This window comes from Oncorhynchus masou, chromosome 9 (genome assembly GCF_036934945.1).
Source record: "Oncorhynchus masou masou isolate Uvic2021 chromosome 9, UVic_Omas_1.1, whole genome shotgun sequence".
Lineage (NCBI taxonomy): Eukaryota > Metazoa > Chordata > Actinopteri > Salmoniformes > Salmonidae > Oncorhynchus > Oncorhynchus masou.
Window position 1 is genome coordinate 24,950,567 of NC_088220.1, and position 15,189 is coordinate 24,965,755.

At 43.9% G+C, this 15,189-nt stretch overlaps 1 protein-coding gene across 4 annotated transcripts in view; it reads right to left on the minus strand.

The window, feature by feature from the left end:
* Positions 1-15,189, minus strand: part of LOC135545719 (collagen alpha-1(XXIII) chain-like) — a 95,010-nt gene that overhangs the window by 9,285 nt on the left and 70,536 nt on the right. For all 4 annotated transcript variants that reach the window (XM_064973533.1, XM_064973532.1, XM_064973531.1 and 1 more), the window contains 7 exons: positions 12,860-12,913; positions 12,663-12,737; positions 12,531-12,557; positions 12,384-12,443; positions 9,733-9,804; positions 9,595-9,621; positions 9,457-9,510 (listed from right to left, as the gene is read on the minus strand). In XM_064973533.1, coding sequence (XP_064829605.1) covers positions 9,457-9,510; positions 9,595-9,621; positions 9,733-9,804; positions 12,384-12,443; positions 12,531-12,557; positions 12,663-12,737; positions 12,860-12,913 — 369 coding nt within the window. The remainder of the gene's footprint in view (positions 1-9,456; positions 9,511-9,594; positions 9,622-9,732; positions 9,805-12,383; positions 12,444-12,530; positions 12,558-12,662; positions 12,738-12,859; positions 12,914-15,189) is intronic.

The following is a 15,189-nucleotide window of genomic DNA, read 5'->3' on the forward strand; positions in this document are numbered from 1 at the left end:
ACCCTATACCCCAAACTATACACCTCCTATAAACAGCCCCCTATACCCCATACTATACACCTCCTATAAACAGTCCCCTATACCCCATATACAACTCCTATAAACAGCCCCCTATACCCCATCCACCTATAAACAGCCCCCTATACCCCATACTATACAACTCCTATAAACAGCCCCCTATACCCCATACTATACATCCTCTTATAAACAGCCCCCTATACCCCATACTATACAACTCCTATAAACAGCCCCCTATACCCCATACTATACACCTCCTATAAACAGCCCCCTATACCCCATACTATACACCTCTTATAAACAGCCCCCTATACCCCACGCTATACAACTCCTATAAACAGCCCCCTATACCCCATACTATACACCTCTTATAAACAGCCCCCTATACCCCACGCTATACAACTCCTATAAACAGCCCCCTATACCCCATACTATACACCTCCTATAAACAGCCCCCTATACCCCATACTATACACCACCTCTTATAAACAGCCCCCTATACCCCACGCTATACAACTCCTATAAACAGCCCCCTATACCCCATACTATACACCTCCTATAAACAGCCCCCTATACCCCATACTATACACCTCCTATAAACAGCCCCCTATACCCCTTACTATACAGCCCTCCTATAAAAACAGCCCCCTATACCTCATACTATACACCTTCTATAAACAGCCCCTTATACCCCATACTATATACCTCCTATAAACAGCCCCCTATACCCCATACTATACACCTCCTATAAACAGCCCCCTATACCCCTTACTATACAGCCCTCCTATAAAAACAGCCCCCTACACCTCATACTATACACCTCCTATAAACAGTCCCCTATACCCCATACTATACATCCCTCCTATAAACAGCCCCCTATACCCCATACTATACACCACTCCTATAAACAGCCCCCTATACCCCATACTATACACCTCCTATAAACAGCCCCCTATACCCCATACTATACACCTCTTATAAACAGCCCCCTATACCCCACGCTATACAACTCCTATAAACAGCCCCCTATACCCCATACTATACACCTCTTATAAACAGCCCCCTATACCCCACGCTATACAACTCCTATAAACAGCCCCCTATACCCCATACTATACACCTCCTATAAACAGCCCCCTATACCCCATACTATACACCTCTTATAAACAGCCCCCTATACCCCACGCTATAAAAACAGCCCCCTATACCCCATACTATACACCTCCTATAAAAGCCCCCTATACCCCATACTATACACCTCCTATAAACAGCCCCCTATACCCCTTACTATACAGCCCTCCTATAAAAACAGCCCCCTATACCTCATACTATACACCTTCTATAAACAGCCCCTCCCCATATAATACCTCCTATAAACAGCCCCCTATACCCCATACTATACACCTCCTATAAACAGCCCCCTATACCCCTTACTATACAGCCCTCCTATAAAAACAGCCCCCTACACCTCATACTATACACCTCCTATAAACAGTCCCCTATACCCCATACTATACATCCCTCCTATAAACAGCCCCCTATACCCCATACTATACAGCACTCCTATAAAAACAGCCCCCTATATCCCATACTATACACCTCCTATAAACAACCCCCTATACCCCATACTATACACCTCCTATAAACAGCCCCCTATACCCCATACTATACACAAATCCTATAAACAGCCCCCTATACCCCATACTATACACCCCTCCTATAAAAACAGCCCCCTATACCCCATACTATACACCCCTCCTATAAAAACAGCCACCTATACCCCATACTATACACAAATCCTATAAACAGCCCCCTATACCCCATACTATACACCACTCCTATAAAAACAGCCCCCTATATCCCATACTATACACCCCTCCTATCAACAGCCCCGTATACCCAATACTATACACCCCTCCTATAAACAGCCCCCTATACCCCATACTATACACCTCCTATAAACAGCCCCCTATACCCCATACTATACACCTCCTATAAACAGCCCCCTATACCCCATACTATACACCTCCTATAAACAGCCCCCTATACCCCAGACTATACACCCCTCCTATAAAAACAGCCCCCTATACCCCTTACTATACAGCCCTCCTATAAAAACAGCCCCATACCCCAGACTATAAATAAACAGCCCCCATACCCCATACTATACACCTCCTATAAACAGCCCCCTATACCCCTTACTATACAGCCCTCCTATAAAAACAGCCCCCTATACCCCATACTATACACCTTCTATAAACAGCCCCCTATACCCCATACTATACACCCCTCCTATAAACAGCCCCCTATACCCCATACTATACACAAATCCTATAAAAAGCCCCCTATACCACATACTATACACCCCTCCTATAAAAACAGCCCCCTATACCTCATACTATACACCTTCTATAAACAGCCCCCTATACCCCATACTATACACCTCCTATAAACAGCCCCCTATACCCCATACTATACACCCCACCTATAAAAACAGCCCCCAATACTCCATACTATACACCCCTCCTATAAAAACAGCCCCCTATACCCCATACTATACACCTTCTATAAACAGCCCCCTATACCCTATACTATACACCACTCCAATAAAAACAGCCCCCTATACCCCATACTATACACCCCTCCTATAAAAACAGCCCCCTATACCTCATACTATACACCTTCTATAAACAGCCCCCTATAAATCAAATCAAATCAAATTTATTTATATAGCCCTTCGTACATCAGCTGATATCTCAAAGTGCTGTACAGAAACCCAGCCTAAAACCCCAAACAGCAAGCAATGCAGGTGTAGAAGCACGGTGGCTAGGAAAAACTCCCTAGAAAAGCCAAAACCTAGGAAGAAACCTAGAGAGGAACCAGGCTATGTGGGGTGGCCAGTCCTCTTCTGGCTGTGCCGGGTAGAGATTATAACAGAACATGGCCAAGATGTTCAAATGTTCATAAATGACCAGCATGGTCGAATAATAATAAGGCAGAACAGTTGAAACTGGAGCAGCAGCACGGCCAGGTGGACTACAGCAAGGAGTCATCATGTCAAGTAGTCCTGGGGCATGGTCCTATTCAAAACTGGAGCAGCCCGGCCAGGTGGACTGGGGACAGCAAGGAGTCATCATACTATACAGGTCCTCCGAGAGAGAGAAGGAGAGAATTAGAGAACTTAGATTCAAAGGACACCGCCTCCTATACCCCAAAACAGCCCTAAGGACCCCAGCCCCAGACATAAACTACTGCAGCATAAATACTGAAGGCTGAGACACCCCATACTATACACCTCCTATAAACAGCCCCTATACCCCATACTATACACCTCCTATAAACAGCCCCTATACCCTATACTATACACCACTCCAATAAAAACAGCCCCCTATACCCCATACTATACACCCCTCCTATAAAAACAGCCCCCTATACCTCATACTATACACCTTCTATAAACAGCCCCCTATACCCCATACTATACACCTCCTATAAACAGCCCCTATACCCCATACTATACACCACTCCAATAAAAACAGCCCCCTATACCCCATACTATACACCCCTCCTATAAACAGCTCCCTATACCCCAGACTATACACCTTCTATAAACAGCCCCCTATACCCCATACTATACACCCATCCTATAAAAACAGCCCCCTATACCCCATACTATACACCTCCTATAAACAGCCCCCTATACCCCAGACTATACACCCCTCCTATAAAAACAGCCCCCTATACCCCATACTATACACCTCCAAAAAACAGCCCCCTATACCCCATACTATACACCTCTTATAAACAGCCCCCTATACCCCATACTATACACCTCTTATAAACAGCTCCCTATACCCCATACTATACACCTCCTATAAACAGCCCCCTATACCACATACTATACACCTCTTATAAACAGCCCCCTATACCCCACACTATACACCTCTTATAAACAGCTCCCTATACCCCATACTATACACCTCCTATAAACAGCCCCCTATACCACATACTATACACCTCCTATAAACAGCCTCCTATACCCCATACTATACACCTCCTATAAACAGCCCCCTATACCCCAGACTATACACCCCTCCTATAAAAACAGCCCCCTATACCCCATACTATACACCCCTCCTATAAAAACAGCCCACTATACCCCATACTATACACCCCTTCTATAAACAGCCCTCGATACCCCATACTATACACCTCCTATAAACTGCCCCCTATACCCCATACTATACACCTCCTATAAACAGCCCCCTATACCACATACTATACACCTCCTATAAACAGCCCCCTATACCCCATACTATACACCCCTCCTATAAACAGCCCTCGATACCCCATACTATACACCTCCTATAAACTGCCCTCGATACCCCATACTATACACCTCCTATAAACAGCTCCCTATACCCGATATAATACACCTACTATAAAAACAGCACCCTATACCCCATACTATACACAAATCCTATAAACAGCCCCCTATACCCCATACTATACACCCCTCCTATAAAAACAGCCCCCTATACCCCATACTATACACCTCCTATAAACAGCCCCCTATACCCCATACTATACACCCCTCCTATAAAAACAGCCCCCTATACCCCATACTATACACCTCCTAAAAACAGCCCCCTATACCCCATACTATACACCCCTCCTATAAAAACAGCCCCCTATACCACATACTATACACCTCCTATAAACAGCTCCCTATTCCCCAGACTATACACCTTCTATAAACAGCCCCCTATAGCCCATACTATACACCTTCTATAAACAGCCCCCTATACCCCATACTATACACCTTCTATAAACAGCCCCCTATACCCCATACTATACACCCATCCTATAAAAACAGCCCCCTATACCCCAGACTATACACCCCTCCTATAAAAACAGCCCACTATACCCCATACTATACACCCCTTCTATAAACAGCCCTCGATACCCCATACTATACACCTCCTATAAACAGCCCCCTATACCCCAGACTATACACCCCTCCTATAAAAACAGCTCCCTATACCCCATACTATACACCCCTCCTATAAACAGCTCCCTATACCCCATACTATACACCTCTCCTATAAAAACAGACCCTTATACCCCAGACTATACACCCCTCCTATAAAAACAGCCCCCTATACCCCATACTATACACCCCTCCTATAAAAACAGACCCCTATACCCCATACTATACAACCCTGTCATGACGTTGGCCTGTGGGGTAGGGTTATGACAGTCATAAATACCTCTTCCCCCCTTTTCCCTCGCTCTACCCTACTGAGCTTACATTTGCAAAACCCTTGGTTAACATAGAGATTCTGGGAACATCAGAAGGTGGGGGGAAACTATATTCTGGTAATCTGACCAATTGAACATGCGGTGGTACTTAATGAATATGATGTCAGTTCGGTTGTCATCTGAGACATTGTCATCGATGATAAGATGACATCAACTCTACAGTGGAAAGTCTACACATCAGAGTTATCGGATTCACATGGAATTGTTGTTAAATTTAAATGTTTGAAGATTAAATTATTCGTGATAGGATGAAATGTGATTTTAGCTTCTAAAATGTGAGATTTGGGTTTTCATAAGACAGGGCTCTGCTCAATCAGTGGCCCGCCCCTGTAAAGGGACATGGGCTATAAAACTTTTCAAACACGCCCTCCTCTCCCTTCCTATATAAGCCCTTGACGACAATGTAACTATCTGTTCCGAGGACTTGAGGACGACGGTACTATGTCAGAATGGTTCAGATAATAACTACCGAATGAAGCCAACATCAGCGTGAGCTTTGGTTGCGAATGGTATGAACTTTGAACTCTTATTCACTACAGAAATGATACCTCCTAGCCGTTGAGTTAGCAACAGCAGATGCAAACGAGGGTTAGGTATCTCGTCTATCACCCAATGACATTACTACAACGTATCCAATTGACAACCAGAGACATTCTTCAAAGGACTCGGTTGCGAAACACGGCCTTCTATCTACCACGATCCTACCGAAGCACAGCTCAGAGTAAATATATATTGCATTTTCCTTTTCCAAATGGGCGGTAATTTAGAATGCATAAGATACTGTATTTACGATAGCACAGCTTCTTCCCTTTGTTCCTCAGTCTTCCCGCTCTTTCACTCAAACCCAGCCCCTTTTCTTTTGTGTAACCAGCTGTCATATCTGTTCCGCCCGCTAGGGATGTTTTCCTTTATGATGTCATTTGTAATCAAGTTATGATTTAATTATGTGTATGTGTAATTCTGTGTGATTAGTTAGGTATTTAGTAAATACATAATTAAACCCAATTTTGTATTGCTGGTTCAACTTGTTAGCCAGGGTTCGTGCAAGAGTTTACAACTTTCAGATGAGACTGAATTAAGATGGCGATTAATATTGACTGCTATTGATGTAAAATATTACTAGGTCTTTAATGGTATATTCGGAAGATAACAGCTCTATAAATATTATTTTGTGGTGCCCGACTCTCTAGTTAATTACATTTACATGGTTAGCTCAATCAGGTAATATTCATTACGGAGAAATTATTTTATAGAATAGCATGTCATATCACTTAATCCAGCATAGCCAAAGACACGACACCCCTCCTATAAAAACAGACCCCTATATCACACCCCTATACCACACCCCTATACCCAACACTCTGATTATTTGTATTATTTTATTACTTTCACTGAAGGCATAGCCACAAAGGCAAACTAGACTAGCACAGTGGTTGTCACATCACAGAGACTTCAAATACTAGTGAGGGAAAATGGGATTTGAAACACTTATGCAGGCATCATGACGACGATGAGAGAGCCTAAAGGAAGGAGGTCAGAGACCTGGCATGGTGGTTCTTGGACAACAACCTCTCCCTCAACGCCAGCAAGACAAAGGAGCTGATCATGGACTACAGGAAATGGAGGGCCGAACACGGCCCCATTCACATCAATGGAGCAGGTCGAGAGCTTCAAGTTCCTTAGTGACCACATCACTAAGGACCTATCATGGTCCACACACATCGACACAGTCGTGAAGGGGGCACGACAATGCATCTTCCCCCTCATGAGGCTGAAAAGATTTGATATGGACCCTCAGATCCTCAAAAAAGTTCTACATCTGCATTATTGAGAGCATGTTGATTGACTGCATCACCGCTTGGTATGGCAACTGCTTGGCATCCGACCTGCAAGGCGGTACAGATCCAGGACCTCTATACCAGGCAGTGTCAGAGGAAAGTCCTAAAAATGACTCCAGCCACCCAAGTCATAGACTGTTCTCTCTGCTACCGCACTGCAAGCGGTCCCGGTGCGCCAGTCTGGAACCAAAAGGCTCCAAAACAGCTTTTACCCCCAAGTCATAGACTGTTCTCTCTGCTACCGCACTGCAAGCGGTCCCGGTGCGCCCAGTCTGGAACCAAAAGGCTCCTAAACAGCTTTTACCCCCAAGTCATAGACTGTTCTCTCTGCTACCGCACTGCAAGCGGTCCCGGTGCGCCCAGTCTGGAACCAAAAGGCTCCAAAACAGCTTTTACCCCCAAGTCATAGACTGTTCTCTCTGCTACCGCACTGCAAGCGGTAGCAGTACACTACCCTAGTAGTGTACTTATGGTCCTTGTGTGGTCATAGTAACCATTACTAATTAATCTCAGATCCTTACCCAATGTTTTATGGTATTACAGTTTTTTTCGATTGCTAAACGACAGTGGACACAACTGGAGTCACATGTGCAAAACTCTAACTACAGTCTGCACAGCGGCAGTTCATGTGGACCAAACTCTAGTTCGTTTTTCATTGCTTGAACACAGTTTTCAAAACTCTACACACTTATCCCATGACTTTAACCACAACCTGCACAACACTGTGGATTTACAGCACTTTGTTCAAATGCTAACACACTGCTGTCAAAACTGTGAACCACACATTCAAAACAGAATAGTTTTCAGCCTTGTGCCTTTCAAACACTGCTGATTGCAATTTCAGCTGAAAGGCTAAGCAGGTGTCTTGTTTTAGACTTGTTAGTGAACACACACACATATTACAGTATATATAGGTAGAGCTCAGAAAGACTCATTTTGGAAATGGAACAAGGAAGATGGGTTCGTGGAGGGAGAAGGGTGGCAGGGAGAGGGCGGATGCGTGGAGGAAGACAAAGAAGACAAAGAGCTGTTATTTCAGATGAAATAAGGGCTACACTTATAGACCATGTTGTGAACCATGGTCTCTCATTGAGAGAGGCAGGGTTGAGGGTGCAACCCAATCTGCAAAGATCCACAGTGGCATCTGTAATGTGAATTTTCCATCATACAAACAGGTGAGAGTTACATCCTTACAGTAAATTAAAACATTACAGGAATCTATTTTGCATTGCAATTATAGAATATTTACACAGATATATATGACAGTAAGTTTGACTATAAAATATATTTTTACAACAGGACCCAAAGGCTGTCCCCAACAGGGGGAAGAGGAAAAATATTTTCAGATGCGCAGGAAAATGCTATTGTTGACATGGTTGTTGTCAACAACGCAATAAAACTGAGGGAGATTCAAGATAGAGTGCTGGCTGATAATGATATATTTAAAAATGTTAATTCTGTCAGCAGAACAACTATTGCTTGAGTCCTAAAGAAACACCAAGTCACAATGAAACAGTTATACACTGTACCATTCGAGAGAAACAGTGAACGGGTAAAAGAGCAAAGATACCAATATGTCCAGGTAAGACGTCTGAGGTGACGTACACAGCAATACAAAATATTTACAGTAAAAATAAACATTAGCATTTCTACAGTAAAACTGCGCACTTACTGTTTTTCAAAGAGTAATGGAGGTGGAAGCACTGGAAAGACCACATTCATTTGTATTTACCGATGAAGCTGGATTTAACCTTGCCAAAACACGGCACAGAGGAAGGAATGTTCTAGGTCAAAGGGCCACTGTGGAGGTTCCAGGCATAAGGGGGGGAAATATCACCATGTGTGCTGCAATGGCCAATGATGGTTTGCTTCTCAACACACCACTCATTGGCCCATACAACACAGAAAGGCTTATAGCTTTCTTAGAACAGCTCTATGCTCAGCTAGTGCCAGCAGAACAGGGGGAGCCAGTAAGAAACCCCCAAGTTTTTGTCATAGTTTGCGATAACGTTGCTTTTCACCACTCTGCAGCTGTCACAGATTGGTTTGCAGCACATCACAGACACATCACACACCTCCAAAAACTACTTACATAGTACTTTAAATTATTTAAGTACTTTACACCCCTTCTAACACGTATTAGTTAACCCATCAACTTTAAACTGGCAAGACCTAAGTCAATGATGGCAGGTGACTATACAGGTACAGCAACATTGATTATTATGTGTAATCATAGCAGGACTCTGGGCTAGAGCAGAGAAGAAAATGCTCCTCCAACCTTGTCTCCTCTGTCTCCCCGGGATCCCTTCTCACCAATCAGGCCTGGGAAACCCTGTAGAGAGAGGAACAGGTTAGTGTGTGCTGCAGGGAGTTCCCTGTGTGGCAGGTCAAAGGTCAAAAACACTTTCATCCTTACATCCATTCCAGGCTCCCCGGACTTGCCCTGTTAACACACATTCATGAATGAATCAGTGCCAGAATGACTAAGACCATGAAATGCAATGACTGTAGGCCTGATATACTGAGGTTATCTGATGATAATGGCGTCACCCACCTTCTCTCCTTTTGTGCCTGGGAGACCCACCAATCCTGTGGGACCAGGGGGACCCTGAGGACCGTCCAAACCCTGGAGAGGACAGACATACTGTATGTTGGACATCATCATATTGCTGGTCTTCTTCCGCCTAATCTCATACACACACTACCGTTCAAAAGTTTGGGCTCACTTAGAAATGTCCTTGTTTTTGAAAGAAAAGTTAATTTTTTGTCCATTAAAATAACATCAAATTGATCAGAAATACAGTGTAGACATTGTTAATGTTGTAAATGACTATTGTAGCTGGAAACAGCTGATTTTTTATGGAATATCTATATAGGTGTACATTGGCCCATTATAAGCAACCATCACTCCTGTGTTCCAATGCCACGTTGTGTTAGCGAATCCAATTTTATCATTTTAGAAAGGCTAATTGATCATTATAAAACCCTTTTGCAATTATGTTAGCACAGCTGAAAACTGTTGTTCTGATTAAAGAAGCAATAAAGCTGGCCTTCTTTAGACTAGTTGAGTATCTGGAGCATCAGCATTTGTGGGTTCGATTACAGGCTCAAAATGGCCAGAAACAAAGAACTTTCTTCTGAAACTCATCAGTCTATTCTTGTTCTGAGAAATGAAGGCTATTCCATGCGAGAAATTGCCAAGATCCGCAAAACACTAGTCTCAACTTCAACAGTGAAGAGGCCACTCTGGGATGCTGGCCTTCTAGGCAGAGTTCCTCTGTCCAGTGTCTGTGTTCTTTTGTCCATCTTAATCTTTTCTTTTTATTGGCCAGTCTGAGATATGTATTTTTCTTTGCAACTCTGCCTAGAAGGCCAGCATCCCGGAGTCACCTCTTCACTGTTGATGTTGAGACTGGTGTTTTGCGGCTATTATTTAATGAAGCTGCCAGTTGAGAACTTGTGAGGCGTCTGTTTCTCAAACTAGACACTATAATGTACTTGTCCTCTTGCTCAGTTGTGCATAAGGGCCTCCCACTCCTCTTTCTATTCTGTTTAGAGCCAGTTTGCACTGTTCTGTGAAGGCAATATTACACAGCGTTGTATGTGATCCTGTGTGGCTCAGTCGGTAGAGCATGGCGCTTGCAACGCCAAGCGTCGTGGGTTCGATTCCCGCTGGGGCCACCCATATGTAAAAGTAGTGGCCCCAGCCGACTTGTAAGTCGCTTTGGACAAAAGCGTCTGCTAAATGGGATATATTATTATTATATTATATTATCTTCAGTTTCATGACAATTTCTGGCATGGAAGAACCTTCATTTCTCAGAACAAGAATAGACTGATGAGTTTCAGAAGAAAGTTCTTTGCTTCTGGCCATTTTGAGCCTGTAATCGAACCCACAAATGCTGATGCTCCAGATACTCAACCAGTCAAAAGTTTGGACACACCTACTCATTCAAGGGTTTTCCTGGAAACCATTTATTTGATACCATTTCACTCCATTACCACGAGCCTGTTTTCCCCAATTAAGGTACCACCAACCTTCTGTGATATATATATTTATACACACACACAAAGTATGTGGCCACACCCGTGGCTGACAGGTGTATAAAATCGAGCACGCAGCCATGCAATCTACAAACATTGGCAGTAGAATGGCCTTACTGAAGAGCTCAGTGACTTTCAATGTGGCACCGTCATAGGATGCCACCTTTCCAACATGTCAGTTTGTAAAATCGCCTGCCCTGCTCGAGCTGCCCCAGTCAACTGTAAGTGCTGTTATTGTGAAATGGAAATGTCTAGGAGCCACACAAGCTCACAGAACAGGGACCGCCGAGTGCTGAAGCGCGTAGCTTGTAAAAAAGCATCTGTCCTCGGATGCAACACTCACTACCGAGTTCCAAACTGCCTCTGGAAGCAACGTCAGCACAATAACTGTTCGTTGGGAGCTTCATTAAATGGGTTTCTATGGCCGAGCAGCCGCTCACAAGCCTAAGATCACCATACTCATTGCCAAGCATCGGTTGGGGTGGTGTAAAGCTCTCCACCATTGGACTCTGGAGCAGTGGAAACGCGTTCCCTGGAGTGATGAATCACGCTTTACCGGCAGTCCGAAAGACAAATCTGGATTTAGCGGGTTCCAGGAGAACGCTACCTGTCCGAATGCATCGCCCAACATCAGTGCCCGAACTCACTAATGCTGTTGTGGCTGAATGGAAGCAAGTCTCTGCAGCAATGTTCCAACATCTAGTGAAAAGCCTTCCCAGAAGAGTGGAGGCTATTAGAGCAGCAAAGGAGGGGACCAACTCCATAGTAATGCCCATGACTTTGGAATGAGATTTTTGACGAGCAGGTTTCTATATACTTTTGGTCATGTAGTGTAAATTATTATTATTATTGTTATTTATTTTTTGGGATAATATTTATTTGTTAAAAAGACTAAAATAACCAGGAATTCAGCTGAAAATGAGTTTACTTTAGTCAATCTGTTTTACAAGTATTCCCACTAATAAAAAAAGATCACTGATGGTGTCTCAATGTAATCAACATATGCAATGATAGTTATTTTCAAAACTCCCCTTTTTTTGGGCTAGTAATGGTCAATTTGCAGTGTCCAAGTTATCATAATTATGTTCTGGCCCCCTGACCATCCGCTCCGATAAAAGCTGCTCGTGGCTGAATCTACCCCTGGTCTACAGTATCACTCACCCTCAGTCCAGCAGGTCCAATGTCTCCCTTTTCCCCTTTAGCTCTGTCTCCAGGCTCTCCCTGCATGGGAACACATGATTCTCACTCTACCCTCCAGAGCAGCTTCAGAATACAGACATTACTGGAACTCTGGAGCTCTAATCTTACCTTAGGGCCAGACATTCCATGGTGACCCTGGAAGACACAGAGATCATATCAGTGCTATGTATCTGAAGGGATTCAGCCGCATCATGTATATTGGGGAACAGAGGGGTGAAGCTGTTATATTCTAACACTCACCATGTACCCTGGAGGTCCGGGGAGTCCTGGGGGGCCGGGGAGTCCTGGGGGGCCCGGCTGAGAAATCATCTGAACCTGAACAGAACACAATGAAGATGATCATATCAATGTCATCCCACTGTTTGTCTGAAGCCGTGTTAAAACCAATGCCCTGTGGGCCAACTTGTGCACAGTGACTTTCAGTGTGTTTCTCTCACCAGGTTATCTTCCAGCCTGGAGTCTCCCATCTCTCCCTTCTGTCCATCTATTCCCTGAGACACAGACAGACAGGGGGATTTAACATCTTCTTACAGGACTCAACAGGTCGTGCCACTCAACAGGTCGTGCCACTCAACAGGTCGTGCCACTCAACAGGTCGTGCCACTCAACAGGTCGTGCCACTCAACAGGTCGTGCCACTCAACAGGTCGTGCCACTCAACTGTCTGTCTATCAGTATTAGTGTATGATTCTAGTCTCTCTATACTAACCACTGACCTAGAGAGACAGTGTAGGACTAGTCTATCTATACTAACCACTGGCCTAGAGACTCAGTGTATGACTAGTCTATCTATACTAACCACTGGCCTAGAGAGACTCAGTGTATGACCAGTCTATCTATACTAACCACTGACCTAGAGACTCAGTGTATGACTAGTCTATCTATACTAACCACTGACCCAGAGAGACTCAGTGTAGGACTAGTCTATCTATACTAACCACTGACCCAGAGAGACTCAGTCTATGACTAGTCTATCTATACTAACCACTGACCTAGAGACTCAGTGTAGGACTAGTCTATCTATAAAAACCACTGACCTAGAGAGACTCAGTCTATGACTAGTCTATCTATACTAACCACTGACCTAGAGACTCAGTGTATGACCAGTCTATCTATACTAACCACTGACCTAGAGACTCAGTGTATGACTAGTCTATCTATACTAACCACTGACCCAGAGAGACTCAGTCTATGACTAGTCTATCTATACTAACCACTGACCTAGAGACTCAGTGTAGGACTAGTCTATCTATAAAAACCACTGACCTAGAGACTCAGTGTAGGACTAGTATATCTATAAAAACCACTGACCTAGAGAGACTCAGTCTATGACTAGTCTATCTATACTAACCACTGGCCTAGAGACTCAGTGTATGACTAGTCTATCTATACTAACCACTGACCTAGAGAGACTCAGTGTAGGACTAGTCTATCTATACTAACCACTGGCCCAGAGAGACTCAGTCTATGACTAGTCTATCTATACTAACCACTGACCTAGAGAGACTCAGTGTAGGACTAGTATATCTATACTAACCACTGACCCAGAGAGACAGTGTATGACTAGTCTATCTATACTAACCACTGACCTAGAGACTCAGTGTAGGACCAATCTATCTATACTAACCACTGACCTAGAGAGACTCAGTCTATGACTAGTCTATCTATACTAACCACTGACCCAGAGAGACAGTGTATGACTAGTCTATCTATACTAACCACTGACCCAGAGAGACAGTGTATGACTAGTCTATCTATACTAACCACTGGCCTAGAGACTCAGTGTATGACTAGTCTATCTATACTAACCACTGACCTAGAGAGACAGTGTAGGACTAGTCTATCTATACTAACCACTGGCCCAGAGAGACTCAGTGTATGACTAGTCTATCTATACTAACCACTGGCCCAGAGAGACTCAGTGTATGACTAGTCAATCTATACTAACCACTGACCTAGAGACTCAGTGTATGACTAGTCTATCTATACTAACCACTGACCTAGAGAGACTCAGTGTTGGACTCTAGTCTATCTATACTAACCACTGACCCAGAGAGACTCAGTGTATGACTAGTCTATCTATACTAACCACTGACCCAGAGAGACTCAGTGTGTGACTCTAGTCTATCTATACTAACCACTGACATAGAGAGACTCAGTGTTGGACTCTAGTCTATCTATACTAACCACTGACCTAGAGAGACTCAGTGTTGGACTCTAGTCGGTCTATACTAACCACTGACCCAGAGAGACTCAGTGTAGGACTAGTCTATCTATACTAACCACTGACCTAGAGAGACTCAGTCTATGACTAGTCTATCTATACTAACCACTGGCCTAGAGACTCAGTGTATGACTAGTCTATCTATACTAACCACTGACCTAGAGAGACTCAGTGTAGGATTAGTCTATCTATACTAACCACTGACCTAGAGAGACTCAGTGTTGGACTCTAGTATATCTATACTAACCACTGACCTAGAGAGACTCAGTGTAGGACTAGTCTATCTATACTAACCACTGACCTAGAGACTCAGTGTAGGACTAGTCTATCTATACTAACCACTGACCTAGAGAGACTCAGTGTTGGACTCTAGTCTATCTATACTAACCACTGACCTAGAGAGACTCAGTGTAGGACTAGTCTATCTATACTAACCACTGACCTAGAGAGACTCAGTGTAGGACTAGTCTATCTATACTAACCACTGACCTAGAGAGACTCAGTGTTGGACTCTAGTCTATCTATACTAACCACTGACCCAGAG